Here is a 25,827-nt window from a genome sequence, read left to right on the forward strand (position 1 = left end):
GCAGCAGTAAACTGCCACCTCAGTCACAGTAATAAAGAAGATAGTGACTTGAGTGACAGTCACCCTAGATAAGCTTTGGAGCGTTCCCCCCTTCCTGCTAGCCCAGAGAGTCAGCCCACCCAGCTCCTTCCTCCCTGACCCCCAGGCTTTGCCAGATCCCCCTCTAGGATTCCAGATCCCTACCTCTCCAAGAGTTGCACACACCCACAACACGCACAAGAAATGACAGCAAGCAATGAGTAATCTGGAGCCATGTCAGCCAAGTCGCATGTCCAACACTGGCCTGGCTCTGCTGGCTGCTGAACATTCACTCACTGCCGAGAATGAGCCGGGGAGGCCCCTCTGACGCCACAGTGGGGCCTCTATTACATGCCAGCCTTGCACAGGTCAAGAGCAAGACTGAACCTTCCACAAAACCCAACCGGAGATTTGCAGACAGCAGGGTGACAGGAGTGAAGGAGGCCCCTTCCACTTGGTGATAATCATTCCCCTGTGTCCAGGGAGGAGTGGACAACGGAAAGGGGCAGATGCTTCCGGAGGCGAAGCCTGGCATTCGAGCCCTGTGAGTGACAACAGCTGTTCCCCATCACTCCCCTTCCAAGAGGCTGGCAGGGAGCATGAGACCACAACCCAAAGCAAATTTGGAGGCACCGGTCCCCAAGTTGTTGGGACATCAGCTGTAATAAAGACACTTGCCCTTGTGTAAGTTTTGGTGGCAGCAGAGGGACACTTGAGTTCAAAACAGCAGGACATTTTAATTCCTGCTAATGGTAGGAGGGGAGGAGCTGCTGCCACTCCCCAGAAACCCCACCTGGTGACCTGGCACCAACTTGATCCAGCAGGCAGGATGTGCCAGGGCATGTGGCTGAGGACAAGGACCTTGAGTTTCCATGAGAGAGTCACAAGATGTCAGAGCCAGGAGGACCCACAGCCCTCAGAACCCACAGGTGTCTTGATGCGGCAAAGCACAGAATCATCCATGTGTAGAGACATGCTTGGCCCAAGCTCAGCCCTTCTGAATCAATCACCAAGGCTGGGCCCAGGAATCTGCACTTTAAAGGCCCCTCTCAGGTGACTCTGAGGCAGCCAGCCCAGCCCAGGGCTGCTCTGGAAACAGAATCAGTCCCGCCTGCTGGTTTATCTGTGGGAGATCACAGCCATATCGTGCATGCTTCAGCCATTCATGCATTCGTGATTCTAGGACCATTTACCCACAGTTGCCCATGTGACCAGCTCTGAGAAGACACAGTTCCTGCTATTCATAAAGTAGCTGGGTTCACCTGGGGAAATTCTCAAAAATGCAGACATCCAGGCTCCACCACCTGTGATTTGGATTCTGAGGGCCTCACAATCCAGTGGGAAAACCAAAGCAAGGCCTGAAAGGGAGAGGAATCTGGAAACGGATGGCTAGGCAGGTAGTTCTGACCGAGGGGCTAGGCTGCGGGTGGCTTCAAGACACAAGGGAGGGAAGATGTTATCCAGCATCCAGTACACGCCAACGCCTTGACCACTGGCAATATTCACCGCAGCCCTGCAAGAGGACTGTCTTAATCCTCATGGACCAGATGGCAGCACAGGGCTCAGAGCAGGTGAAATGGCCTGTCCGAAGTCCTGGTGCCAGCAAGCCTGGGATTTGAACCCCAATAGCCAGAGCACTTGCTCTTTTCACTACCATTCCCTCCTCCTCCCAAGTCCCAGCCTCAGGGAAGGACACGTCTGTCTACCCACACTGTGAATCCAGAGACCTGAGAGGTGTCCTTGACCCTTCTCTCTTGTTACTCCTTATGTACAATCAGGCCTGGCCCACTGTCCTCCACCTCCTTCTCTTGAATTCAACGTCTAGTACCACTAACCGAGTCCATGATGACCTGTGGTATTTAAAATACAAGCCCAGTCAGCCAGGTCACTCCTTGGCTTAATCCTCTGCAAGGCCTCCTCACAGGCCTGAAGTTACAAATCCTTCCCCCAGGTTTGCTGCAGGGCCTTCCAGAGTATCCTCTCCATTCCCCTCACTCTAGCTCCTTCAGCTCAGAGGCCTTTAGCAACCTCCCAGGAACACCAGATAGGTCCCGAGCTTCCTCCAGAAGGCAAGGCCACAGAGCAGGGGTAGCTCTGTCCATGGCTGAGCCCCTGGGGACACAGTAGGGGTGTGTGTGGTGGGGGTAGAGGGTGGTTGTTGACCGGCCACGGGACTTTGCAGCTGGTCTGAGGACCAGGTATGGTGGTGGCAGAGAAGCCATGGAGTCAGAGACTGGGCAGATAGGCCAGGGCCAGACTGGGACAGGAAGGCTGTGAACACCACAGAAAGGAGCTAGGACATAAGCCTGGGGGCAGCCGAAGAGGCTCTTGGAAGCAGGGGGGTAATATGACCAAATTCACGTGTACACACTATTGGTAGAATTACTTCCTCTCATCTCTTTGAAAGGCATTTTGCCAATAACCACCAAAATTTAAAATCTGCATGCCCTACTGATCCAGTAATTCCAAGTCTATCAAGGATACTCACCGTAGGATCCTTCTATATTGGCAAAAAAGAAACAGTGACCTAACCAGCGAACTGGAGAATAAACTGTAGCAGGCAAGTCCACAGTCCCTCTTCCCACCTTGGGAGCTGGATGTGCTTCAGAATTCATAATGTTTGCACATTAGAAAGGTAATACAAAGTGTATACACTATGTTCTGTAAGAAACCAGCAGGGTGAGGTGCGACATCCATAGTCAAATCCCTAAGTACATCTGCAGGTGTACATGTGACTATTCTGCCACATACTATAAATAGCCTCCTATTAACTCAGGTCAGCTTTGCTCATCAAATGAGTTTGCACTAAACTTTTTTAAAGGCATGCAGTTTTGCGGGGGGTGGGGGGGGGGTGTTTTTTTGTTGTCATTTGTTTAAGTAGGCTTGAACTTACAACCCTGAGATGAAGACTTAAGCTGAGATCAAGAGTCGGACCTTAACTGACCGAGCCAGCCAGGTGTCCCAAAAGGCATGCAGTTTTTTGATGCTTATACTGTTCCAACCAGCCAGCCCGTGGAACTGGAAATGAAGCATGGCCTTCTCCTGTCAGAAGGACACCTGCAAGAGCACCCAATCCCAGAGCCAGAGACCCTCTGGAGCAGATACCATGCCCCAGGGGCACCGAGGGCCATTCACACACCATGCCCCAGGGGCACCGAGGACCATTCACACACCATGCCCCAGGGGCACCGAGGGCCATTCACACACCATGCCCTGGGGCACTGAGGGCCATTCAGCTCAAAGATCTGTCCCAGCAGGGCCAACCGGCTGCCACAGGCAATCTACAGAACAAGCTTTAATTTGTTGTTGAGGATCAGCCCAGGGTGTGTGTGCTGAGTGATGTGCCTGGGCAGACAAAGGCAGGTTCCACTTCCTCCGCTGGATCCTCTCTAACCTATCTGGTTAACACCAGCCACCACCATCGTTTAATCCTGGGCTTCAGGGAACACTAGCCAATAGGCAGGTTCCCTCCCTTTCCAGGCTGGGACATTACAGGGAGTCCGAGGAAAGCACCAGATAGATGCACTTCTCCTTTAAACAGCATCGGAGCGCCTGGGTGTCTCAGTCGGTTAAGCGTCTGACTTCAGCTCAGGTCACGATCTTGCGGTTGTCTAGTTCAAGTCCCGCATTGGGCTCTGTGCTGACAGCTCAGAGCCTGGAGCCTGTTTCAGATTCTGTGTCTCCCTCTCTCTCTGCCCCTCCCCTGTTCATGCTCTCTTTCTGTCTCAAAAATAAATAAACGTTAAAAAAAAAATTAAAAAAAAAAAACAGCACCACAATTAGGAAAGGCCACCCTCCCTCTCAAGAGCTGATCTTATCTGCCAGGTAAGGACCATGCCAGCAGCCAATGGTGGTTATTGCTCACACTGCAGAGTGTGAGGGGGGATGGGTGAGGACCAGGAGGAACACACAGGAGCAGCAGGTGCTGCCAGCACGGGGTGGGGGTTGGGGGAGAAAGGGTTGGGGGCAGGGAGGAAGAGCTCTATCACAGGGAGAACTCAGGCCTCCCCTCCAGCCTGCCCTGGCCTCTGACACTGCTTCATTCCCTCCAGCCCTCCTCCAAGGACTCTAGAAAAAGACTACCAGGTATTTTTTTTTCCAATGTATACATCAATAAAATCGTTTGTGACACACATAAACTACACAAATCTTAAGTGTACAACTCAATAATGTTTTTACATATTTATACTTCCATGTACTCACCAACCAAATCAAAATATAAAACATTTCCAGCCCCCTAGAAGGTTTCACCATGCCCCTCCCAAAGGCTCTTTTACATTATTGCAGTGTATTCTGCTTGGATATGCAATTTGCTCACCCGTATGGCTGTTTATGGGCATTTAGGTTACTTCCATGTTTTGGTAATGACGAATAAAGCTACTATGATCATTCATGTCCAAGTCCTTGGGCGTTCATATGCACTCACTTCTCTTGGGTATACACGTAGGAGTAGAACTGCTGCAGCACAGGTAGACATATGTTTAGCTTTGGTAGACACTGCCAAAATGACTTTCCAAAGTGGTTGTACCAATCCCTACCCCTACCAGCAGTATGTGAGGGTTCCAGCTGCTCCGTATCTTTAACAACACTTACTGTCCAGTCTTTTTCATCTAGCCATTCTGGGTGCATATACAGTATTATCTCATTGTGGTTAAAACTTTCTGATGACTCCTGAGGCTAAGCACCTTTCCATATGTTTATTGGTCATTTGGAATCCTCGTTGGTGACATGTTTGCTCAAGTCTTTTGTCTTTTTTATATTGGGTTGTCTGTTTCTTGTTGGTTCGGAGAAGTTCTTTATATATTCTAGATATGAATCTTTTGTTGGACATATGTATTTCAAATATCTTTTCCCAGGAGCACCTGGGTGGCTCAGTCGGTTAAGTGTCCGACTTCGGCTCAAGTCATGATCTCACGGTCCATGAATTCGAGCCCCGTGTCAGGCTCTGTGCTGACAGCTCTGAGCCTAGAGCCTGCTTCAGATTTTGTCTCTCTCTCTTTCTCTCTCTCTCTCTCTCTCTGCCCTTCCCCTGCTCATGCTCTATCTCTCTCTGTCTCAAAAATAAACATTTTAAAAAATTAAAAAAAAAATCTTCTCCAAGACTGCAGTTTGCTTCTTTACTCTCTTAATAGGGTCTTTTGATAAAGAGTTCTCAATTTTAATTTTAATGAAGTACAATTTATAAATTTTTTCCTTTATGATAGTGCTTTTCATGATCTTGTCTAAGAAATCTGTGTCTAGCCTAATTTTCATTATTCTCTATTATCTTCTAGAAGCTCTACTGATTTGCCTTCCACATTTAGGTCCTCGACTCATCTCCAGTTATTTTTATATATGGTATGAGGTGGGGTGGCTGGCGTGTACTTTAAGTTCTTTAAGCGTGACCACAAACCAGACACACAAGAAGGACCAATCGCTGTCACCTCCAGAGGAAAATGTGCCTTCCCACACACCCCTAGCCTTTACAGGATTCTACAGAAGCATCTACAGCCCACAACCCACAGCCCAACAGAGTTCAGGTGTACATGTCCCTATCATTTGAGAGAATTTCTGGACACAAACAATATACAAAGCACTCTCATCTCATGGGAAGCTTCCACAAATTCCCACAAGTCCACTTGACAATTGTGTATAGGTCAAAATCCTTTTAAAGTGCAAAATGGTTAAGTAGGAATATGCACAGAGACAACGTCAGACAGCACCTGGCTGTCAGGTCTGCTGGGTGCCCACTCTCTGCATCTACATGACCAGACATAGCCTCTGATATCACCATGCTCACAGCCTGGGGAAGGGACTACGAAAACAAAGGGAAGAGAAAGTGAACAGAGAGAAGAACTGAGAGGAATTCTCCCCTGTAACATTTGAGCCAAGACCTACATGTGGAAAGGAGCTGGCCCTGAGAAGAGAAGGGGTAAGAGCATTCTGGATGGAAGGAATGGCATACTCAAGGGCGGAGAAAGAACAGAGATTGGGATCTTGCTAGAAGGCATGACAGGGAGTGGCAGAGTGTGTAGCTGAAGGTAAGAAAAGGTTTGGCTTTTTTTCTAAGCAGAACTGGAATCCATTGGAGGATTATGCTACATCTGAATTGTCTTGAATATGTATCACACAAGCTCTCTAAGAGGGTGAAGGGCATTCAGTCAACTGGTCTACTTTGAAATCCTTCTATCACACGACGGTTCAGGCAGGCAAAGACCCATGAAGACTGCTCTCAGCCTTGAATGTGCTGGTATACACATGCACACAGACACACAGACACACACACACACAGACACACACACACACACACACACACACACACACACACACACACACACACTTTCCCCCGTGGTGATACCTCAAGCTGAGAACTCTAAATTCCTCCTCCAATCCTGGGTGGGATGGTGTTTACATTGCAGACTTGCATTTCTGCTCATGGTTTCTCAGCCCTTGTATCAGCTATAGTTTTACTTGCAATCATGTGACGATTTGATTAATATCTGTTTCCTGAATGAGTCTGTCTGTTGACTCCAGAAGGGCAGTTTGAGCCTGTCTTGGCCACCAAGGCCTCCCCAGCACCCAGCATATAGCCTGGCCCAACATAAAAGCTCAACACTATATATTTTAACTTTTTTGAATGCCAAAGTTCAAATACATACAGAATTAGAAAGACGTGTGCCCATCATACAACTTCAATGGTCAACTCATTCCTAATCTTATTTCTTCTATACTCCTCCCAGTGAAGTAACCTCAACCATATATGGATGGATGAATGAATGCCTCCTAGGCAAAGATTGAGGAGGGGACATCTAAATGAGTCAATTTCACCACCAAATTAGCAACTCTGGTAACATTTCAGGAGACCATATTGAAACTATTGGCTAAAATGAATTTCCTTTTCCCATATTTACAGGGCTTTAACTTTTCATGGCTGTCCCTTGCCACATCCCTCAAGAAGTGACTATAAAACAAGGAAGGCTACATACATATCTCCCATAATCTCTTTTACATAAAAATCTTAAAAAGAAAAACAAATTTATTTCCATTAGGGGCTCCTGGGTGGCTCAGCTGATTGAGCATCAGACTTCAGATTAGGACATGATCTCATGGTTTGTGAATTTGAGCCCTGCATCAGGCTAGCTACTGTCAGTGCAGAACCTGCTTTAGATCCCCTGTCCCCCCCCCCCCCTTCCCCTTCTCTCTCTCTCTCTCTCTCTCTCTCTCTCTCTCTCTCTCTCTCAAAAAATAAAATAAAATAAACATTAAAAAAAAAAAAAAGAACCAAGGGGCGCCTGGGTGGCTCAGTCGGTTGGGCGTCCGACTTTGGCTCAGGTCATGATCTCGCGGTCCGTGGGTTCGAGCCCCGCGTTGGGCTCTGTGCTGACAGCTCAGAGCCTGGAGCCTGCTTCGGATTCTGTGTCTCCCTCTCTCTCTGCCCCTGCCCTGCTCGCACTCTGTCTTTGTCTCTCTCAAAAATAAATAAACATCAAAAAAAAAAAAATTAAAAAAAAAAAAGAACCAAGAAAAAAAATTATTTCCATAAAACAAGGCATGTCTTTTACACACAGAAAAGTTAACACCTTGTTAATGAGTACTATAGTTTGCTCCCTCCTGGGGCAATCTCTGTTACTCCCTATTTTATCTATTGTAACGTTTATGGTAACTTGTTCCCAATGACCCTGGTCTTTTTGAAATGCCAATGCAGTGTTACAAACTCTGGACAGAACTGTCATGACTCTGATACCCCTAATCTCGTACAGTGAGTGGCACTCAGTACTCAGTGAGTGCTTACTGTCATTCACTTTTCTAGGTCCCAAAGGGACTCATAACAATGACCTGAAATGCTAGAATGCAACCATATTTAATATGTTTTAATTGTAAAATATGTTATCTGTATTTTCTAACTTTTTTCCATAAGCATAAGGAAAAATTATGAAATTTCTCTCTAAACCTATGACCTAGAGATAGCTCACATTTTGGAGTCCAACCTTCCATGAGCAGGTGTGTGTGTGTGCACAAGTGTGGGTGTATACATTGGCATGGTTACAAATCCAGGCTCCTGAATCTCTGCCCTTTGCAGCCTGGGGGCCTCAGGCAGTTGCTTCACCCCATTAGCCAATTTCCTCTTCTGTAAAGCGGGGCTAATAGGACTAGCTGATGGGATGAAGCAGAGGCGTGAAAGATATAAAGTGTGCAGAGCCCTGAGCCAGGCGGGTCCACACCAAGTGCGCCACCGGTGTAGCTACTGCATAGTAGCTTTTGTTTTCCAAAGGAGCTGCAAAAGAACTCTGGGCAGCTTCTAGCTTCTGCTGGGGAGCCTTCCTAATGGCCTGCATGGCAAGTGGGTACATCTGGGTGCACCTCATAGGGGGAAGCCGAGTCAGTGAGTTGGAGAGGGCATGCACCTGGAGGAAGCTCAGGGCAGCAGTGGCCTCTGAGTCAGCCCAGCCCCTCCCTGCCACATCCCTTTGTTCTCTGGGGTTGAGCTGTGACTCACAAGGGCTCCAGTCCTGGGCTGAGCCCATCTGACCCAAGGATCCGACTGGCCTGCCCACAATCACTAAGAACACTCTGTCTGTGCACACTGGCAGGCTGACTCGTTCCTGCCACACCAGATCCCCGCCTGCAGCAGCAGATCTTAGAGGGACACTCCGGGCCCTTGTGAGTGGTTTTACCGGCCACCCCCGCCTCCCACCAGCACCTCTTTTTTGCTGTCTGCTCCATTTTGATTTAACTTTAACCTGTGAGGAAAAAGTCCAGGAGACTCGTTGTGACATTCACACCCATTTCACACCCTCTAACTCCTCTGACTCCTCTGACACTTTTTTGTTATTATAGGAAAATACACATAACATAAAATTTACCACTTTAACCGTTTTTAAGTGTATAATTCAGTGGCATTAAGTGTATTCACAGTGTTGCACAACCATCACCACCATCTGCCTCCAAAACTTGTCCATCATCCCAAACAGAAGCTCTGTACCCAATAAATAATAAATAACTCCCCATTCTCCCCTCCCCTGACTCCTGGTAACTTTTAGTCTATTTTCTGTCACTATGAACCTGCCATTCTAGGAAGAAGTGGAATCATACAGTATCTGTTCTTTTGTGTCTGGCTTATTTCACTCATCATGTTTTCAAGGGTCATCCATGTTGAAACAGGTGTGAGAATTTCCTCCCTTTCTATGGCCAGTAATACTCCATCGTACATAACTACACATTTTGTGTATCCATTCATCTACCAGCAGACACTTGGGTTGTTTCCACTTTTTAGCTTCTGTGAATAACGCTGCTATGAATATGGGTGTGCAAGTATCTGTTTGAGTCCGTGCTTTCAAAACAGTTTCCTGAGGTGGAGTGTGATTATTTTCATCCTCATTTTACAGACAAGGAAGCTGCGATTACCCCTGTCAGAGGGCGGTGCTATGCCTCTGAACCCAGGCAGATGACACTGTTACATTGTTTCTCCGGTGTGACAAAGAAATGGAGCTGTTTCTGCCCACATGCATTTGCTGCCCTGAACAATGCCTGACTTAGGTCTGTATCATCCTTCCTTGCTCTGACCTAGGAACAACCAAAAAAGGGTATGGGGGGATGGTCCCCTGGTTGGATTTATCTAGACTCACTCCTTGCAGTGAGAAATCCAACTCCATCTAGATTGGTGAAAAGGGGGATTTGTTGAAAGGATACTGGAACAGCTCAGTCAAGGGACTGGATCCAAAGAAGATGTGCCCCACCTTTTCCTCACACTGTCCCCACTGCAACCCTGGGAACCTGTCCTTACTGCCCTGGACCCGGTGCCTCTGAGCGTCTTCTCTGCCGCTTCTAAGAAAGTTAGGGTGAGCTGGGAGAAGCCCATGGCCTGGCTTGGCTGGACCTATATGGGGCCCTAAGCCAATCACCACAGCCAGGGGGTGGAGACCACTATGGGCCCAGCCTGGGCCACGGACCCCACCCAGGCCCCCACCCAGGCTCGGGAGAATGGGGACTCCTTCCAGAGGAGAAGGAGGGAGGCATGGCAAACGTCCAACACAGACACTCATGGTGGTGTAATCTACAATAGCAACAAATTGGAAGCTGTCCAATAGTAATGAACAAAACAAGGTTAAATAAATCAAGTTGCTACATCCACACAGTGAAACATTATGTAGCTATTTAACAAGTAATAATCATGAAGATTGCCTAGCAACTTTAAAAAAAAAAAGAGGTCTGTACAGGAATGCCTAGTGGGAAAAGACAGAAGACACAGGCACACATAACCTACCTATATGAACAATTCACAGGTAAGAAAAATGCAGGCAAGAGTTGTATCATAATGGTAGAGTCATAAATGACTTTTTATCTCTATTTTCCCAACTATCATTTATTGTTTCAACAAATATTTACTGAGTGTCCTACCTGGTGGGAAGCAGGGTGCTAGGGATACATCAGGGAGAAAAACAGAAGAAAAAACCTTGTCCTTGTGGAATCTACATTCCAGTGTGGGAAGAAGACAAAACAAAACAAAACAAAACAAACAAACCCAAGATGAATAAGCAAAATATCCTCTACGTCAGATAGTGACAGGAGTAAGGAGACAAAATAAATCGAGGAAGAGAGAGAGGGGAATTGGGGAGAGTGGTAATAGTTTAGACATGACAGGGAAGATGGTGTCTGAGTAAAGGCTGAAGGAAGTAAGGGACTAAATTATGCCAAAGTCAGGAGAAGAAAAATCCCAGCAGAGGGAACAGGGAACAGGAAGCACAAAGGTTCTGGGGTATTCAATTAGAGGAGAGCACTGAGGCTGATGTGACCAGGCTAGGACAATGAGGGGAAGAACAAACTAAGGAAGAAGATGCACACAGCCAGATCATGGGGGTCCTGTAGGCCACTGGGGGATGTTAGCTTCTGCTGTGGGAGAAGATGGGAGCCCTTCGAGGGTTTTAAGCAAAAGGGTGGCAATCTCCCCTCCACCCCCGGCTTTAGGAGGATCCCTCTGGCTGTGAATTGAGAACAAGCTGGAAGGAGGTAAGGTCAGAGGCTGGGAGACCAGCAAAGAGATCGACATATTCACTCAGGTGAGAGGGGAGAGTAGCTTGGACAATGGGTGAACAGTGGCCACATGCTGGCTATATTTTGAAAGTATGCACAGTGGGATTTTCTGATAAGTGCGGAGATAAAAGATATAAGGGTCAAAGATGACACCCCAAGCTTTGGGTCTGAACCATCAGAAGGATGGAGTCACTGTTAACTGACATGTGGGAAAGGACCAGGAGAGTAAGGTGCCCTGGAAGCCAGGTGAAGAAAGCGCTTCAAGAAAGAGACCATGACCACCAGTGTCCAACGCAGCTGGTCACCAGGCTGGGTGGGGCCAGAGAATAAGCGATGGGGATGAGCAACGTGGCAGTCAGCAGGAGATGTTCATGAGGGGAACCTAAGCCTGCTGGGTTTCATGGGTTCACGGAAGAATGGAATAGCAGCAGTATTCCAATAGCCAAAAGGTGGGAACAACCCAACTGTCCTTCAACGGATGCATGGAGAAACAAAGTGTGGTATATACATACCATGGAGTATTATTCAGCCTTAATGACACCTGCTGTAACATAAATGAACCTTGAAGACATTATGCTGAGTGAAATAAGCCAGTCACACATACAAAAGACAAACACTGCCTTATTTGTATTGATGCCATTTACATGAGGTATCTAGAGTCAGTAAATTCATAGAGACAGAAAGTGGAGTGGTAGTTACCCAGGGCTGGGGGGAGGGAGAAATGGAGAACTGATGGCAACAGAGTTTCCATTTAGTAAGATGAAAAAGTTCTGGAGATTGTTGGATAATAGTGTGAACATACTTCACATTACTGAACTGGACACTTAAAAATGGTCATGATGCTAAGTTTTATGTTATACATATTTTATCACAAGTTTTTTTTTAACAAGTGAGAGAGACAGGGAGACAAAAAATTAGAGCAAGCAAGTTCAAACAATTCTTTCAAAAAGTTTTGCTCTAAACTAAAGAGAAATAGGGTCATAACTGGAGGGAGAAGTAAGGTGACCAGAGTGTTTGGGTTGTGGGGGTTTTTCTTTAAGTTGGGACAAATAACAGCATGTTTGTTTGCTGATGGGACTGATCTGGCAGACAGTGTTCTCAAATGTTTAAATTACTTTCCAAAAAAAAAAAAAAAAGCTATATTCTGGGCTGATGAAAATGTTTTGGAATTAAATAGTTGTAATGGCTGCCCAATTTTGTGAATATACTAAAAACTACTAAGTCACACACTTTAAAAGAATCTATTTTATACCTTAATTATACCTTAATAAAAAATAAGAGAAAATGAAAAAGATAATAAATTTAATATTGTCTCGATAACCATGTTCTCATATACAGCCTGAGTTCCCACCCAAACAGCCCCAGGTAGTTCCTGTGGCCAGTGACCCATAGGTTACTTGGTAGCTTGAGGCATCCGAGAGGGGAGCAAAGTCTTCCAAGTTTAGGCTGAGATACAAATACTACATCAGCACACACAGTCCCTACAGAAAAATCCACTGAACAAGCACCCGCTGGCTGGAGATAAATGGCTCTATTTACTTAGGGCCATGAACTCTCAGGTCTCTGGTCTAAAAAAGAAATGTCAGAAAAATCCATTCAAGTCAAAGCAAGAAAATCTGCACCTGCTACCCCCTCCCATCCGCCAACCCATGCTGTGCTCCCATAACTGCATGGGAACCAGGGACGGGCTTAATTGGCAATCAATCACGGGAGAGGGAGTTCTTTCTGAAATGCCCTCCTATTTGTAACAATATGACAGTCCCGCTTCCCACTGCATTTTTCCTTTCTTCTGAACAACTTCAAACAGTATCTTACTCCCTATTATGCTTAATTTTATGTGTCAACTTGTCTAGACCACAGTGCCCAGATATTGATCAAAAGTTATTCTAGGGGTGCCTGGTGGCTCAATTGGTTAAGTGTCTGTCTTCAGCTCAGGTCATGATTTCGTGGTTCATGGGTTCAAGCCCTGTGTTGGGCTTTGTGCTGACAGCTCGGAGCTTAGAACCTGCTTTGGATTCTGTGTCTCCCTCGCTGTCTGCCCCTCCCCCACTTGTGTTCTCTCTCTCTCTCTCTCTCTCCCCCCCCCCTTTCTCTCTCAAAAATAAATAAAGATTAAAAATTATTCTAGAAGTTTCTGTGAAGGGTCAGGTATTTTTTTAGATGAAATTAACATTTAAATCAGTAGACTTTGAGTAAAACAAATTGTTCTTCATAATTTGGGTGGGCCTGATCCAATCAGTTGAAGGCCTTCATAGAACAAAGACTGACCTCCCCTAGCAAGAAGGAATTCTGACAACAGACTGCCTTTGAACTTGAATGGCCACTCTTCCCTGAGTCTCTAGCCTGCCAACCTACTCTGCAGATTTTAATGTTTATTTATTTTTGAGAGAGAGAACACAAATGGGTATAGGAAGAGGGAGAGGGAGAGAGAGAATCCCAATCAGGCTTCACACTGTCAGCGCAGAGCCTGACACAGGGCTCGAACCCATGAACCATGAGATCATGACCTCAGCTGAAGTCAGACGCTCAACTGACTGAGCCACCCAGGCGCCCCTACTCTGCAAATTTCAAACCTGTCAAGCCTCCACAATCACATAGAGGAATCACCACCTCCTTAAAATAAATATATCTCTTTCTCCCTCTCTCTCTCGCTCTGTATGAGATATATATCAACAGAGACAGAGAAGACATCCTGTTATATAACACATATTATACAACATATATCATTATAAATTATATACATACACATTATATATGTACACATTATATATCTTTATATAATATATACTTTTATATTATACATACTGTGGTATTATATATGTGTGTGTGTGTGTGTGTGTGTGTATATATATATATGTATATAATTTATATGTAAGTATGTTGGTTTTGTTTCTCTGGAGATTCCTGACTAATATACCCCCAAAACAACTGACTTTCCATCAGAAATTATCCCTTATTATCTGGACTTGCATGAAGTTCCAAGTCATCGGATGACTAAGAAAATAAAAATAAAAAATCCACAAAATACAGTAACTTAGGAAGGATAATATGTCTATGTATTGATCCAAGCCATCATAGTGGATACATGTGTTTTTAAATGCAACTTTAGGTCAAAAAGTGGTATTAATTTTATATCCATTTTGTGGCAACCTTCTCAATATGCAGCAACTCATTAGATATTAAATTATACCTTCTCCACTGATTGTTACAGGAGATAGATACCTGACCTGGGTTCACACCATGAACTTGTAACAGGACTTAGTCTTTTTGGGTGCAAGCCCAGCTCCACTACTCATTCACAGTGTGACCCTAGGAAAGTTATCTCTCTGTACCTTGGTTTCCCCATCAGAAAATGGAGATACTAATACCCTCTCCCTGAGGTTGTTAAATGAAATAGTACATGTAAGACACACAGCAAACTGTCTAGCACAGTGCTTTTCAAACAGTAAGTTCTGACCCATTTATGAAATAAATCTAGTGGTCTCTTAGCCATCATTTAAAAAAAAAAGCATAGGGGCGCCTGGATGGCTCAGTCAGTTAAGCGTCCAGCTCTTGACTTCAGCTCAGGTCATGACCTCATGGTTCATGAGTTCAAGCCCTGCATCAGGCTCCACACTGACCGTGTGAAGCCTGCTTGAGATTCTCTCTCTCTCCCTCTCCCTCTTCCCCTCCTTCCTTGTGCTCACTTTCTCTCTCAAAATAAATAAATAAACTTAAAAAAAAATTTTAAAGCACAAATTCACTAGTGTAGGAAAGAGTTATCAGAGGACACTAAACATACATAAGGTAAGTCTTGTCTCACCAAACTTTTGTTTCAGATATGCATGTGCATGCATTCGTGTGCATGCATGTGCGCGCGCACACACACACACACACACCCCAGGTTATAGCCTAGATTTATCTCTTACAATGTGTCACAGTCAAACACAAGTGTGAAAGCCCAGACTCCACCATATAATAAGTGCTCCATAGAATTTGGTAGCATCATAATTATTATCTCACTTGAAAAGATAATACAACTTTCTTTACTAGTGTAATAAAACAGGGTTGCTGACCCTGGTATCGGTTCTGCCACTCATTCACTGCAGTGCTGTTTAAGAGTCACTCCACCTCCCTAGATTCACTTGCCAGCTCTCTCTCCTCGAAGACCTCGGCAGTCATTTAAATATTCTCTGACTCACAAGGCTGGCCAAGGACTAGTGAGGCCCTGCCCAGCCCAGAATGTACAAAATGTGAGTGACCTGTTAAGAAAACCACTTGAGTGCACAGGGCTTTTGTAAAATTAAAGCCCTGCTGGAGAGAAACAGTTCCCCCCACCCCCTTGGGAGATGTGTCACAGAAAGAGGTTACTCAAGGTCGCCTAGGCTGCATCTTCTGAGACTGGAACTTCAGCTCTGACACATGCTTCCTTGTTTGGGGGTTGGGTTATATCATTGTGTTTTTCCCCTAACTTTCCATGTGCACAGGCGTGCACACACACCCCTCAGTAACGAATGTGAATGAAATCCCTATGAACTGCCTGTTCTAACAGGTTGGGTAAAGGGAACCTGCTAAACCCAAAGGAGCTTGGCATCTGAAGATCTCAAAATACTTTCTATTGGATATAACTTTTCCCCCTCCAGAAACAAACAAAAACTCTGCCCAAATTAATACTTTTTAAAATTGCTGTGATAAACAACTCCAACCTCTGACACACATTAGCACCATTTTGTCTCAAACGGAGCCCCTAGCCCCCGCTGCGGTGCACCGTGGGTTTGCATTGCCCATTGTAGTGCCCCGGGTTGTTCCTGCAGTCTAGAAAACCAGACTCCTAGTGACACACACGTCGGTGCTTCACTTTTTCTTTCTTCTTCTGTAAGAATACAATTGTGGACTTGTGCCAAAGCATGACATCTGGAATGCATAAGTGCAGGTAGAGGTGTAAACTAATCTTCTAATAAGTGATAGTATTCCCTTCTTATTTTTATTCCATTCTTCAAAGCATGATGCCAGTTTGGGGAGAGGAGGCAAAATTGCTTTAGCAGCAGAACCTTTTCCTTCAATGAAATCCTACCTCTTTGCCCGCCAAATAAAAGAAGCTAAAATATGGCCTCACTCTAATACCCTCCACCATTCCCTGGTGCCTCTGGGGCTGTGGGCGTCCCCAGTTCTCACCACACTTGTCAAGCATGGAGGCAGGGCAATAAAGGAGGATCTCTATGGATCTCCATCACGCCCTCAGATACAAGGAAGCTGAGTCTGTCATATGCTTGGTCAGTGCCAGATCTACTCCCATTTCACACATTCAAGGCTTAAATGTTTTATCCAAGGTCTCCAGCCTTGGATTGGACACTACCCTGTACTTGTCACTTACCTCAATAAGAAAAAGAGATGCTGGTGTCCCTGGGTCTTTGTCTTTGCAGCTTCAAGGATGGGACCCTGAGTGTCAACCCATCAACGAGCAAGTGATGCATCAGGATCTGAACTTAATATGGATAAACTAGCAAAACTCCACACTGACATTCTGATTCAAATGACTCCCTATTAAATCTCAGCTGCCTTTTTTGCAAAAATTGACAAGCTGGTCCTAAAATTCATATGAGGACCTAGAATAGCCAAAACAATCATGACAAAGGACAAAGCGAGAAGACCCATACTTCTTGATCTCAAAAGTTACTACAAAGCTGCAGTAACTAAGACAGTGGTACTGGCATAAAGATTTACATACAGGTCGATGCAACAGAATTAAGAAGGCAGAAACAAACACTTACATTGATGGCTAATTGATTTTCAACAAGGCTGCCCTTTCAACAAACGGCTCTTGGACAACAGGATCTCCACATGCAAAACAGTGAGGCTGTACCTCTACTTCATACCACATATAAAAATTAACCCAAACTGGATCAAAGGCCTAAACCTAAGGACTAAAAACTATAAAACTCTTAGGAGAAAATTTCAGCATAAATCTTCATGCTTTATGCTTTTTGGTGTTATACTTAAGAAACATTTAAAAAAAAAACAAAAAATAAATAAAAAAATAAAAAAAAAAAAAGAAACATTTAGGGGTGCCTGGGTGGCTCAGTCGGCTAAGCGTCCGACTTCAGCTCAGGTCACGATCTCGCAGTTCGTGGGTTCGAGCCCTGTGTCGGGCTCTGTGCTGACAGCTCAGAGCCTGGAGCCTGTTTCAGATTCTGTGTCTCCCTCTCTCTCTGACCCTCCCCCATTCATGCTCTATCTCTTTCTGTCTCAAAAATAAATAAACGTTAAAAAAAATTTTTAAAAAAAGAGAAACATTTACACCAAAAGCATAAGCAACACAATAAAAATAGATAAATTGGACTTCATCACACTTAAAATCCTAGGCTTCAAGGAACACAACCAAGAAAATAAAAAGACAATCCACAGAATAGGAGAAAATATTTAAAAATCATATATCTGATAAGGGACCGAATTTAGAATATATAAAGAACCCTTACAAATCAATAATAAAAAGACAAACGAAGTTTTAAAAACTGGCAAAAGATCTGGAAAGACACTTCTCCAAAGTGAAAAGATATTCACCCAACACAATGTTAAAGAAGAACAAAGTTAGAAGACTGCAGTTTCCTGACTTCAACACTTATTACAAAGCTACAATAATCAAGACAGTGTGCTATTAGCAAAATAATAGACAAATAGACCAATGGAAAAAAATAGAGAGCCCATAAATATAGTCAGCTCATCTCTGACAAAGGAGCAAAGGCAAAACAATGGAGCAAAGATAATCTTTTCAACAAATGGTGCTGGAATAAGTGGATATCCACATGCAAAACAATGAATCTAAACACAGACCTTATGCCCTTTGCAAAAATTAACTCAAAATGGATCAGAGACCTAAATATAAAATGCAAAACTATAAAACTCCTACAAGATAACATTGGATAAAACCTAGATGACCTTGGCTATGGTGATGCTTTTTCAGCTATAATGCCAAAAACACAATCCATGAAAGAAATAATTGATAAGCTGGACTTCACTAAAATTTAAAATTTCTGCTCTGCAACAGATAATCCCAGGAGAATTAGAAGACACACCACAGACTAGGAAAAAATATTTGTGAAATATATATTTGATAAAGGACTGTTATCCAAAACATGCAAAGAGCTCTTAAACTTCAACAATAAGAAAACAAACAATCTGAACTGAAAATGAGCCAAAGACCATAATAGCCACCTCACCAAAGAAGACATACAGATGACAAGTAAACATATGAAAAGATGCTCCTCCACATCATATGTCATCAGGGAAATGCAAATTAAAACAATGAGGATACCACCCCACACCTATTAGAAAGGCCCAAATCCAAAACACTGACCATACCAAACGTTGACAAAGGATGTAAAGTAACAGAAACTCTTTCATTCATTGTTGGTGGGGATGCAAAATGGTACAGCCACTTTGGAAGACAATTTGGAGGGTTTCTTACAAAACTAAATATACTCTTACCATACAATCCAGTATTTACCCTAAGGGGTTGAAAACTTATGTCTACACAAAAACCTGCACATGAATATTTAAAGCAGCTTTATTCATAACTGCCCAAACTGAGAAGCAACCAAAATGTTCTTCAGTAGGTGAATGGATAGACTTGGTACATCCGGATGATGAAATACTAAGCAGCACTAAAAACAAATGAGCTATCAAGCCATGAAAAGACAGGGAGAAACTTCAAATGCATGTTACTAAGTGAAAGAAGCCAATTGCTACATTCTGTCTGATCCCATTATATGATATTTTAAAAAAGGGGAAACTGTGGAGACAATAAAAAGCTCAGTGGTTGTAGGGGGCAGGAGGGTAGAGATGAATAGGCAGAGCAGAGAGGATTCTTGGGGCAGTGAAAATACTCTGTATGATATTATCATTGTGTTTATAATTATCTTTATACATTGGTCCAAACCCACTGAAAGTACAGCACCACGAGTGAACACTTAGATAAACTATCGGCCTTAGATGACCATGATGTGTCAATGTAGGTTCATTCTTGGTACCAAAAGTACCATTCTGGCGAGTGATGTTCATAAATGGTAGAGGCTACGGATGTGTGGGAACAGGAAGTAGAAAGGAAATCTCTGTACTTTCCTTTCAATTTTATTATTAAGAAAACAAAACTAAACTAAAACTGCTCTAAAAAAATTTAAAAAAAAGATGTTCGGAGTACTTGGGTGGTCAGTTGGTTGAGCGACTGACTTCAGCTCAGGTCATGATCTCACAGTTTACGAGTTCGAGCCCCACGTTGGGCTCTCTGCTGTCAGTGCGGAGCCCGCTTCAGATCCTCTGTCCCCCTCTCTCTCTGCCTCTCCACTGCTCACATGCTCTCTCTCAAAAAAAAAAAAAAAATTAAAAAAAAATTCAACACTACTAGCTATAGGGAAATGAAAATCAAAACCACAATGAGATATCACTTTATATGTACTAGGATGGCAGTAATAAAAAAAGATGGACAGTAACAAGTGTTGATGAGGATGTGGAGTAATCAGAACCCTCAAACACTGCTAGTGGGATTGCAAAATGGTGCTGCCATTTTGGAAAACAGTTTGGCAGTCCTCCAAAATGTAAACATAGAGTTACCATATGACCCGCAATCCCACTGGAGGTATATACCCAAGAGAACTGAAAACATATGTCCATACAAACTTGTACTCTCCTCTCTTGGTGGGGGGGTGTGAAAAGAGAGGAAATGCATATGAACAGAGAAAGTGCTCTTGGACATGTGGTCAAATGAGGTAAATCTCATTGGAGAACAATACATATAAAATGAGCCCATTATGTTGGTTTTTAAAGATATGCACAGGTACACACACCTGTACATCAAAACAAGAAAAATATACAGTCAGCTGACCATAAATGTTCTCTCTGGAAGCAAGCCAGGGATGGGGGAGGCACAATTTAATTTTTTACTCTACAATTTCTGATTTGTTTGCATTTGTATATGTAAAGAATATAACCAGCCTTTCTTGTACAAAAGAGCATTTCTTTTTCTAGTCAAAGGGGAAGGAAAGAGGGAAAAGGCCATTGGAGCTGGGCAGTGTGGGAGATTCTGAACGTGGATAAGAGTGAAAGAGCATTCCCAGTAGTAGGAACAGTGGATGCAAAGCTGTTAATGTTGAAAAGCCTCTAGGGTATTTGGGGGGCTGTTGGGTTTAGCTCCATTGGAGGGTCTAGCAGGTGACCTGGGGTGGGGTGTGATGACGATACACCAGAACAGTCCATTGAAGCAGCCAGGTTCTGAGGGTCATGGGTACATGGAAGCCACCACTGTAGGGGGAGGCCTGGGAGAGACCACAGGAGGGGAGGGTGCGCTCGGTGGGCAGGGCATCTCATGGCATTTCACACCTGACCTCTGTCTCACAATAAATTTACCCTCAACTCCACTATCCGGATTTGGCTCCTAATATAATTGTCTCCAGAAAGGATAGCACCTGTCCCTGGTGAGGTCCCCAAATCTGAATGAAGAACTCTCTGTGTGTTTGAGCAAACCTTTCAGAGCACAAAGTAGTGACGGAGTGATGTGTGTCTGTTTTAGGTCACCAGATAATGACCACAGCCAGCCTTTCCTGCACAGAGGCTGTGATAGGAATATGCTCCCTGCACATATCTTCTCACTTAATCCCCACAGCAAACCCATAAGGTACAGCCAACCACTGTCCCCATTCACAGAGGAGGAAACCAAGGTTTGCAGAGGTTAGGCACCTTGCCTGAGGTCACTTTGCTACTAATGCAATGCTGGAGCTGAGACTGGAACACAGGACCCCGACCATCACCTCCACCACCTCCGGACATGTCAATTTGCCTTCAAGTCACCCACTGCCCTGCATCACCACCCCAGCTTCCAGGAAAATAGTAAGCTCAGAATTGAAGATGAATTCAGGGCTTGGGGTTCTATCAGCAGGAGCAGCAAACCCCAACCTATAAAGTTATCATATGCTGTGTGGAAGTAGAGGTGGCAGATTGGACAAAGAACTAAGTTGGACTGTTAAATAACTAATTTGATCTTTAGCTAGCTGAGCCACACAAGGCACCAAACTGCCTCCTTTGTCTTTCAGCTCCGGCCAAGGACCCCAGCCTCTCTTTCTGGAGCACTCAGCTTTGACTTGGGCCCCATGTCCAGCTCTGTCCTGACTTGTGGGTCCACTTTAGAAAAGTCAGGAGACTCCTGGGGAAATAAGGCAATGGCTTCCTCCAGTCTCATTGCTCCGTGGCCACCAGAGACCCTGGGGATCCACTTAACACCCCAACAAATCCTCACCATGCCAGAGACTGGGCGGTTGGCCGGGAGCAGCCTTTGCGATCCCAGAGCTGACATTCCACAGCGCTGTGCACCAAAGCAAGGCCTGTCAGTGATATTTAAAAGCATCTCTCTCTCTTGACATCACTGAATCAATCTTCTGGGAAGATCCCCCTCATCTCCACCTTCCCTGATACAACTGAACAGAGTTCCAGAAAGACACAGTTGGCAAGTTATTCCACTTCCCACCTTGCTTTCTTGGTCAGGAAGATGGGGATACTAAGAGGGCATGTGCCACAGGACAGTTTTAGATAATACATGAGGATGTCAGTGTAGAGCCCAATAGCACAAGGCACGGCCTTTCACATCAACTGGCATTTACTGAGCACTGGTACGTCAGTTCCTTTTCCACAGAATACTCCAACATATGTGCACACACGCTGCCATAACCAATGAGGATCTGGCATCATCTGAGAGCTGGTACCTCTTTATCTGGACCTTTGCACATGCTCTTCCCTCTTCCTTCCATCCCCCACCCCCCGCCACTCCCCAACAGAAGTGACTTGTAGCCATCCCTTTCTTTTCTTAGATATCACTTTTTCCAAGAACCCTCCTTGTCATACCTCCTTTATGCTTTGTTAAATAACATCAAATGACCAACCAATCAACCACTCAATGGGGAGAATGGGAAGCATACATCTCCTGGTCTATGATCCTATACATTTTCATCACTTTGTTTTTTTCCATCAAAGCTTTGCTAAGTAACTACTTTCCTTCTAGATGGTTCCCTGTAGGTGATGAGATGTTTGTAACCAAATGGCACAAAAGAGGAGGCAGTCCATGGCGAGGGCAGGTGAAATGAAGCAAGTCTTACTACGTGTAGGTTTGTACTTCTAGCAGTGCCCCCCAAGGCTTATACTCGTCGCCCAGGTGGCAGTTTCAGGAAACACCATTACTCCAGGTACCTCTGGAAAGGAAGGCACAAGCCTTCTGGTCAACCATGAGAGCACACAGTGTTGAGATCTTACTCCAGCCACCTGCTAGGATCTGGGGAGGAGGTGATGGAGGTTCTGCCCACAATGTCTCATTTCCCCTCCCCCCTTCCCCAGTGAGACAGACCATGTCCAGGGCTCAAGAGCTGACTGGCCAAGCCAGGAATTCAACCACAACCTTGGGGTCCACACACATAGAACTGTCTTCCCCCAGATAGCCACACCCCACATTCATCTAGGTTTCTGTTTGAATTGCTTCCTCAGAGAAACCATCCCTGACCTAAACCAATGCTGCCTCCACCCCACTCACTCTGGGTGAGTGGATCCCATCCAGCTTCATCTTGTTTATTACACTGACCACACTCCCTGATATCATATTATAGACCTAGTTGTCGACTGTCCATCTCTGCCCACGGGATGTAACACCATAATGGAGGAACACTGCCAGTCTTGACTGCTCTGTGGCCAGTCTCCAAGCCCTCCCTCCATAAATGGTTCTTGAATAAATGGAGTGAATGAGCTGAGCTAAGGGGATAAGGCACATGTGCAGATAGGATTCCAAATAACTATAATCTTCGATCTTTTTTTTACAAAAACGTGTACCCATTTTCATAACTGAATGAACAGTTTTCACTACAGTGAAGGAGAAGGCAAAGCTTATCTCCAAACCTCTCCACAGAAGACCCCACTCCACCCACCACACCGGCGATCTCCCACGCAGGAATGTGCATTAATTAGAATCATATATACAAGCGTTTCATTGTCACTCAAGTTTCAACCTGTGCAAAGTGATATGAATCAGACAATATTTGTACACACCATTAAGATAATGCATCCAAGGATTAATTTTTTTAGTTAATTAAACCTGGCTGGCTTGGTCAGAAGAGCGTGTGACTCTTGATCTCTGTGTTGTGAGTTCGAGGCCCATGTTGGGCGTACAGCCTACTTAAGAAAAACAAAACAAAAAAAAGCTCTTACTCACCTCACTTCACTCAGGGGATGCTCATTCATTCTGTCACTAAGGAACATTTATAAAGCATCTACTGTGTGTCAGGGGCCAGAGTTCAGTGGTAAAGAGGGCAATACCTCTACACTCTTGGAGTCTGCATTCTCCTGTGTGGAGGCAGACAATAAACCCATAAATAGATACACGACTATGAACATTTCAGGTACGCTCCATGAATAAAATACAATGGGATAATGTGATAAATACTGATGGGGGAGGGGCTGCTTTGAACAGAGTGGTCAAGGAAACCACCTCTATAGAGAAGACATCCAAGCTAAAGGACAAGATACTGCCGGACATGAGAAGAGTGGTAGAAGAGTGTGCTCCGCAACAGGAAGAGCATGTGCAAAGGCCCTGAGGAGTCTCCTGACAACTTGAAATCAAATTTTATGAACTGCATCCCATCCTAACAGCCCCACGACAGGCCAACAATCTCTGCTCCCTCAGCTTGCCTTCTCCTTTCCCCAATTGACTTCTTTATCAGATTTTCTCAAGTCAAGGCAGACTTGAATTTTCCACTGGAAGGTGTGCCCTGAGTAAGGGCACGAAGGAACACGTGTACACTTCTACCTCTAGGAGACACAGGTAATGTTGACATCTTGACACCGTAAGAACTTGGGCCTGCTCCTGTACAAGAGGTAAGAATCTCCCCACCAGCAATTCAGGATCCCCTTTTGTGGGGTGCAGGCTTTTTGCAGAAAATGATGAAGAGAGAACTCTCTGGAAAAATACACACCTGTGCTCCAAGCATCTCATGTACGTGTCAGAAGATTCCTGGAGCCCCAGGCTCAGGACTCCCATCTGTGGTTACTACCACCAAAAGATGCTAAACTGGTGCAGGCTCCACTGGAGGGACAATCTGCTAGAGGTTAGTGAGTGGAGGGGAGGGGACAAGAGCAGGTCTTTGGGCCCCTAACTACACTCCCACACTCACAGAGATGAGACAGTATCAGCCTATCAGGGGGCCTGAGAACTGAAGAAATTCCCATGGAACCTTATTCACTCCCCCTCAGTGAGGCAAATATCCAGTCACACTCTAGAGCTTCCAGAGAAGGTCTGAGACCCCATTTCTCAGCAGTGTCCTTGACAAAGGTCATCTCTAATCTCGTATTCTGAGACACGTTTTGTAAAAGGCTGCTTAACCATAGGAAACATTACTGCAAAGCCCAAGGATTTTGCAGCCCAAAACAACTAAAGCGAGTAGAGCTTACCTGGATACAAGGCACAATTCTAAGAACTTTCACCTCACACAACACTTTAGCATTTGTACTATTATCCTCATTTTACAGATGAGAAAACTAAGGCACAGGTGGGTGAAGTAACTTGCCTGAGACTATACAGCTAAGACAGAGACACAGAAAAGCTTTCTGCTTCCACACCCCAACCAAGAAAAAACACAGTTATACCTTGTGTTGTGCCTGAAATGCTGTAAAATAAGTTTCTGCGGGTGCATCCAGGACAACTACCGTTTGGCAGTTCTCACATCTTTGCCCAGGGCTGGAAGCAAGCCGGGTTCACGCATTAAAGGGGGAAAGAGTCCTCTAGGAACAAGTCGCTCTGTTTCAGCACTGTTCAAGCCCATGTTGAGGCTGACAGTGCAAAGCGCAGCTCTACCCCGTGGCAAAGCCCAAAGGCATCCAGTTCCACCGGGCTCGGCCAACTTCCACACTCAGAAAATGCTCACCGGCCTCTGGCTATGAGGCACCGAGATTCACCCTAACCCCTTGGGGTCCGCCTCCCTCGCCTCTACCTCACGGTCCTCTGGCCGCGCTATTTAAAAGATGCAGCCGCCAGCACACGGGCCGGGCGGTCCCGGAACCGCGGCCGCCGCCCTGCGCGTCCAGAGCCGCGTTCCTCGCGGCGAAGTGACCGGCAGCCCCGCGAGCCACTACCAGCAGCGCCCGACGCGACGCTGACCTGTGGGCGACCCACCAAGGCTGGGGAAGACACCAAGGAAAAGGACAGGTGGCGCCTCCCTCCCCGGAAGTGGCTCTGGGAACGTTCGCCTAAGAGCTCCCAGCACCAAAGTCAGGGTCTCCGGCGCGAGCGGCCGCCGGTCCGGAGTGGCGGTGGCGCTGCCTACCTGCGCCGCGCCCAGGCACCCGAGTGCGCTCCGAGTGCGCCGGGACCGGACAGCGCGCCGAGTCCGCTTCGGGCACCGGGACGGGTGGGGGCGACCCGGAGGTGGGGGGTGGGGGTCCAGCTCGGGGTTGTGGGTTAAGGCAGGGGAGGAGCCAGCCCCGGAAAGTGCCCGCTCCCGGGCGCCTAGCAGGAGTGTCCAGCCAGGGAGGGTCTAGCGGAGGGGCGGGGTTCGCGGCCAGCCGCCCTCACTCACCTCGGTGCTCAGCGCTGGCTCGGCCCAGAGGAGCGGGAGAGCGCACCGCGGCGACCGCGGCGGTGGCGGCTGCTGCGGGGGCCGCTCCCCCGGGCGGGGCGGGGCCGGGGGCGGGGAGCCCGGGCCGGCCACGTGGGCGGGAGGCGGGCGGGGGACCCCCTCTGGCGCCGGAGCCGGGTGGCGCGGGACCCGGACGCAGTCACGCCTGGCTGCTGCTCGGCAC

At 45.9% G+C, this 25,827-nt stretch overlaps 2 protein-coding genes across 5 annotated transcripts in view; one reads left to right on the forward strand and one right to left on the reverse strand.

The window, feature by feature from the left end:
- Positions 1-25,700, reverse strand: part of ARHGEF3 (Rho guanine nucleotide exchange factor 3) — a 303,954-nt gene extending 278,254 nt beyond the window's left edge. For 3 of the 4 annotated variants that reach the window (XR_013554188.2, XR_013554187.2, XM_078442939.2), the window contains exon 1: positions 24,676-24,737. Coding sequence is in view for 1 of the 4 variants with exons in the window: in XM_078442939.2 (XP_078299065.1) it covers positions 24,676-24,722 (47 nt within the window). In the remaining 3 variants the exon portion in view is untranslated. Of the gene's footprint in view, positions 1-24,675; positions 24,738-25,604 lie in introns of those variants that run through there. The other variant, XM_078442940.2, reaches the window with a different exon arrangement.
- SPATA12 (spermatogenesis associated 12) lies at positions 21,147-21,720 on the forward strand. The gene is given in 4 exon segments (XM_060627993.3): positions 21,147-21,262; positions 21,264-21,418; positions 21,421-21,467; positions 21,469-21,720. Coding segments are annotated over 4 exon segments (570 nt in total).
- Positions 25,701-25,827: the final 127 nt, after the last annotated feature.

Source organism: Panthera onca, chromosome A2, assembly GCF_046562875.1.
Source record: "Panthera onca isolate mPanOnc1 chromosome A2, mPanOnc1 haplotype 2, whole genome shotgun sequence".
Taxonomy (NCBI): Eukaryota; Metazoa; Chordata; class Mammalia; order Carnivora; family Felidae; genus Panthera; species Panthera onca.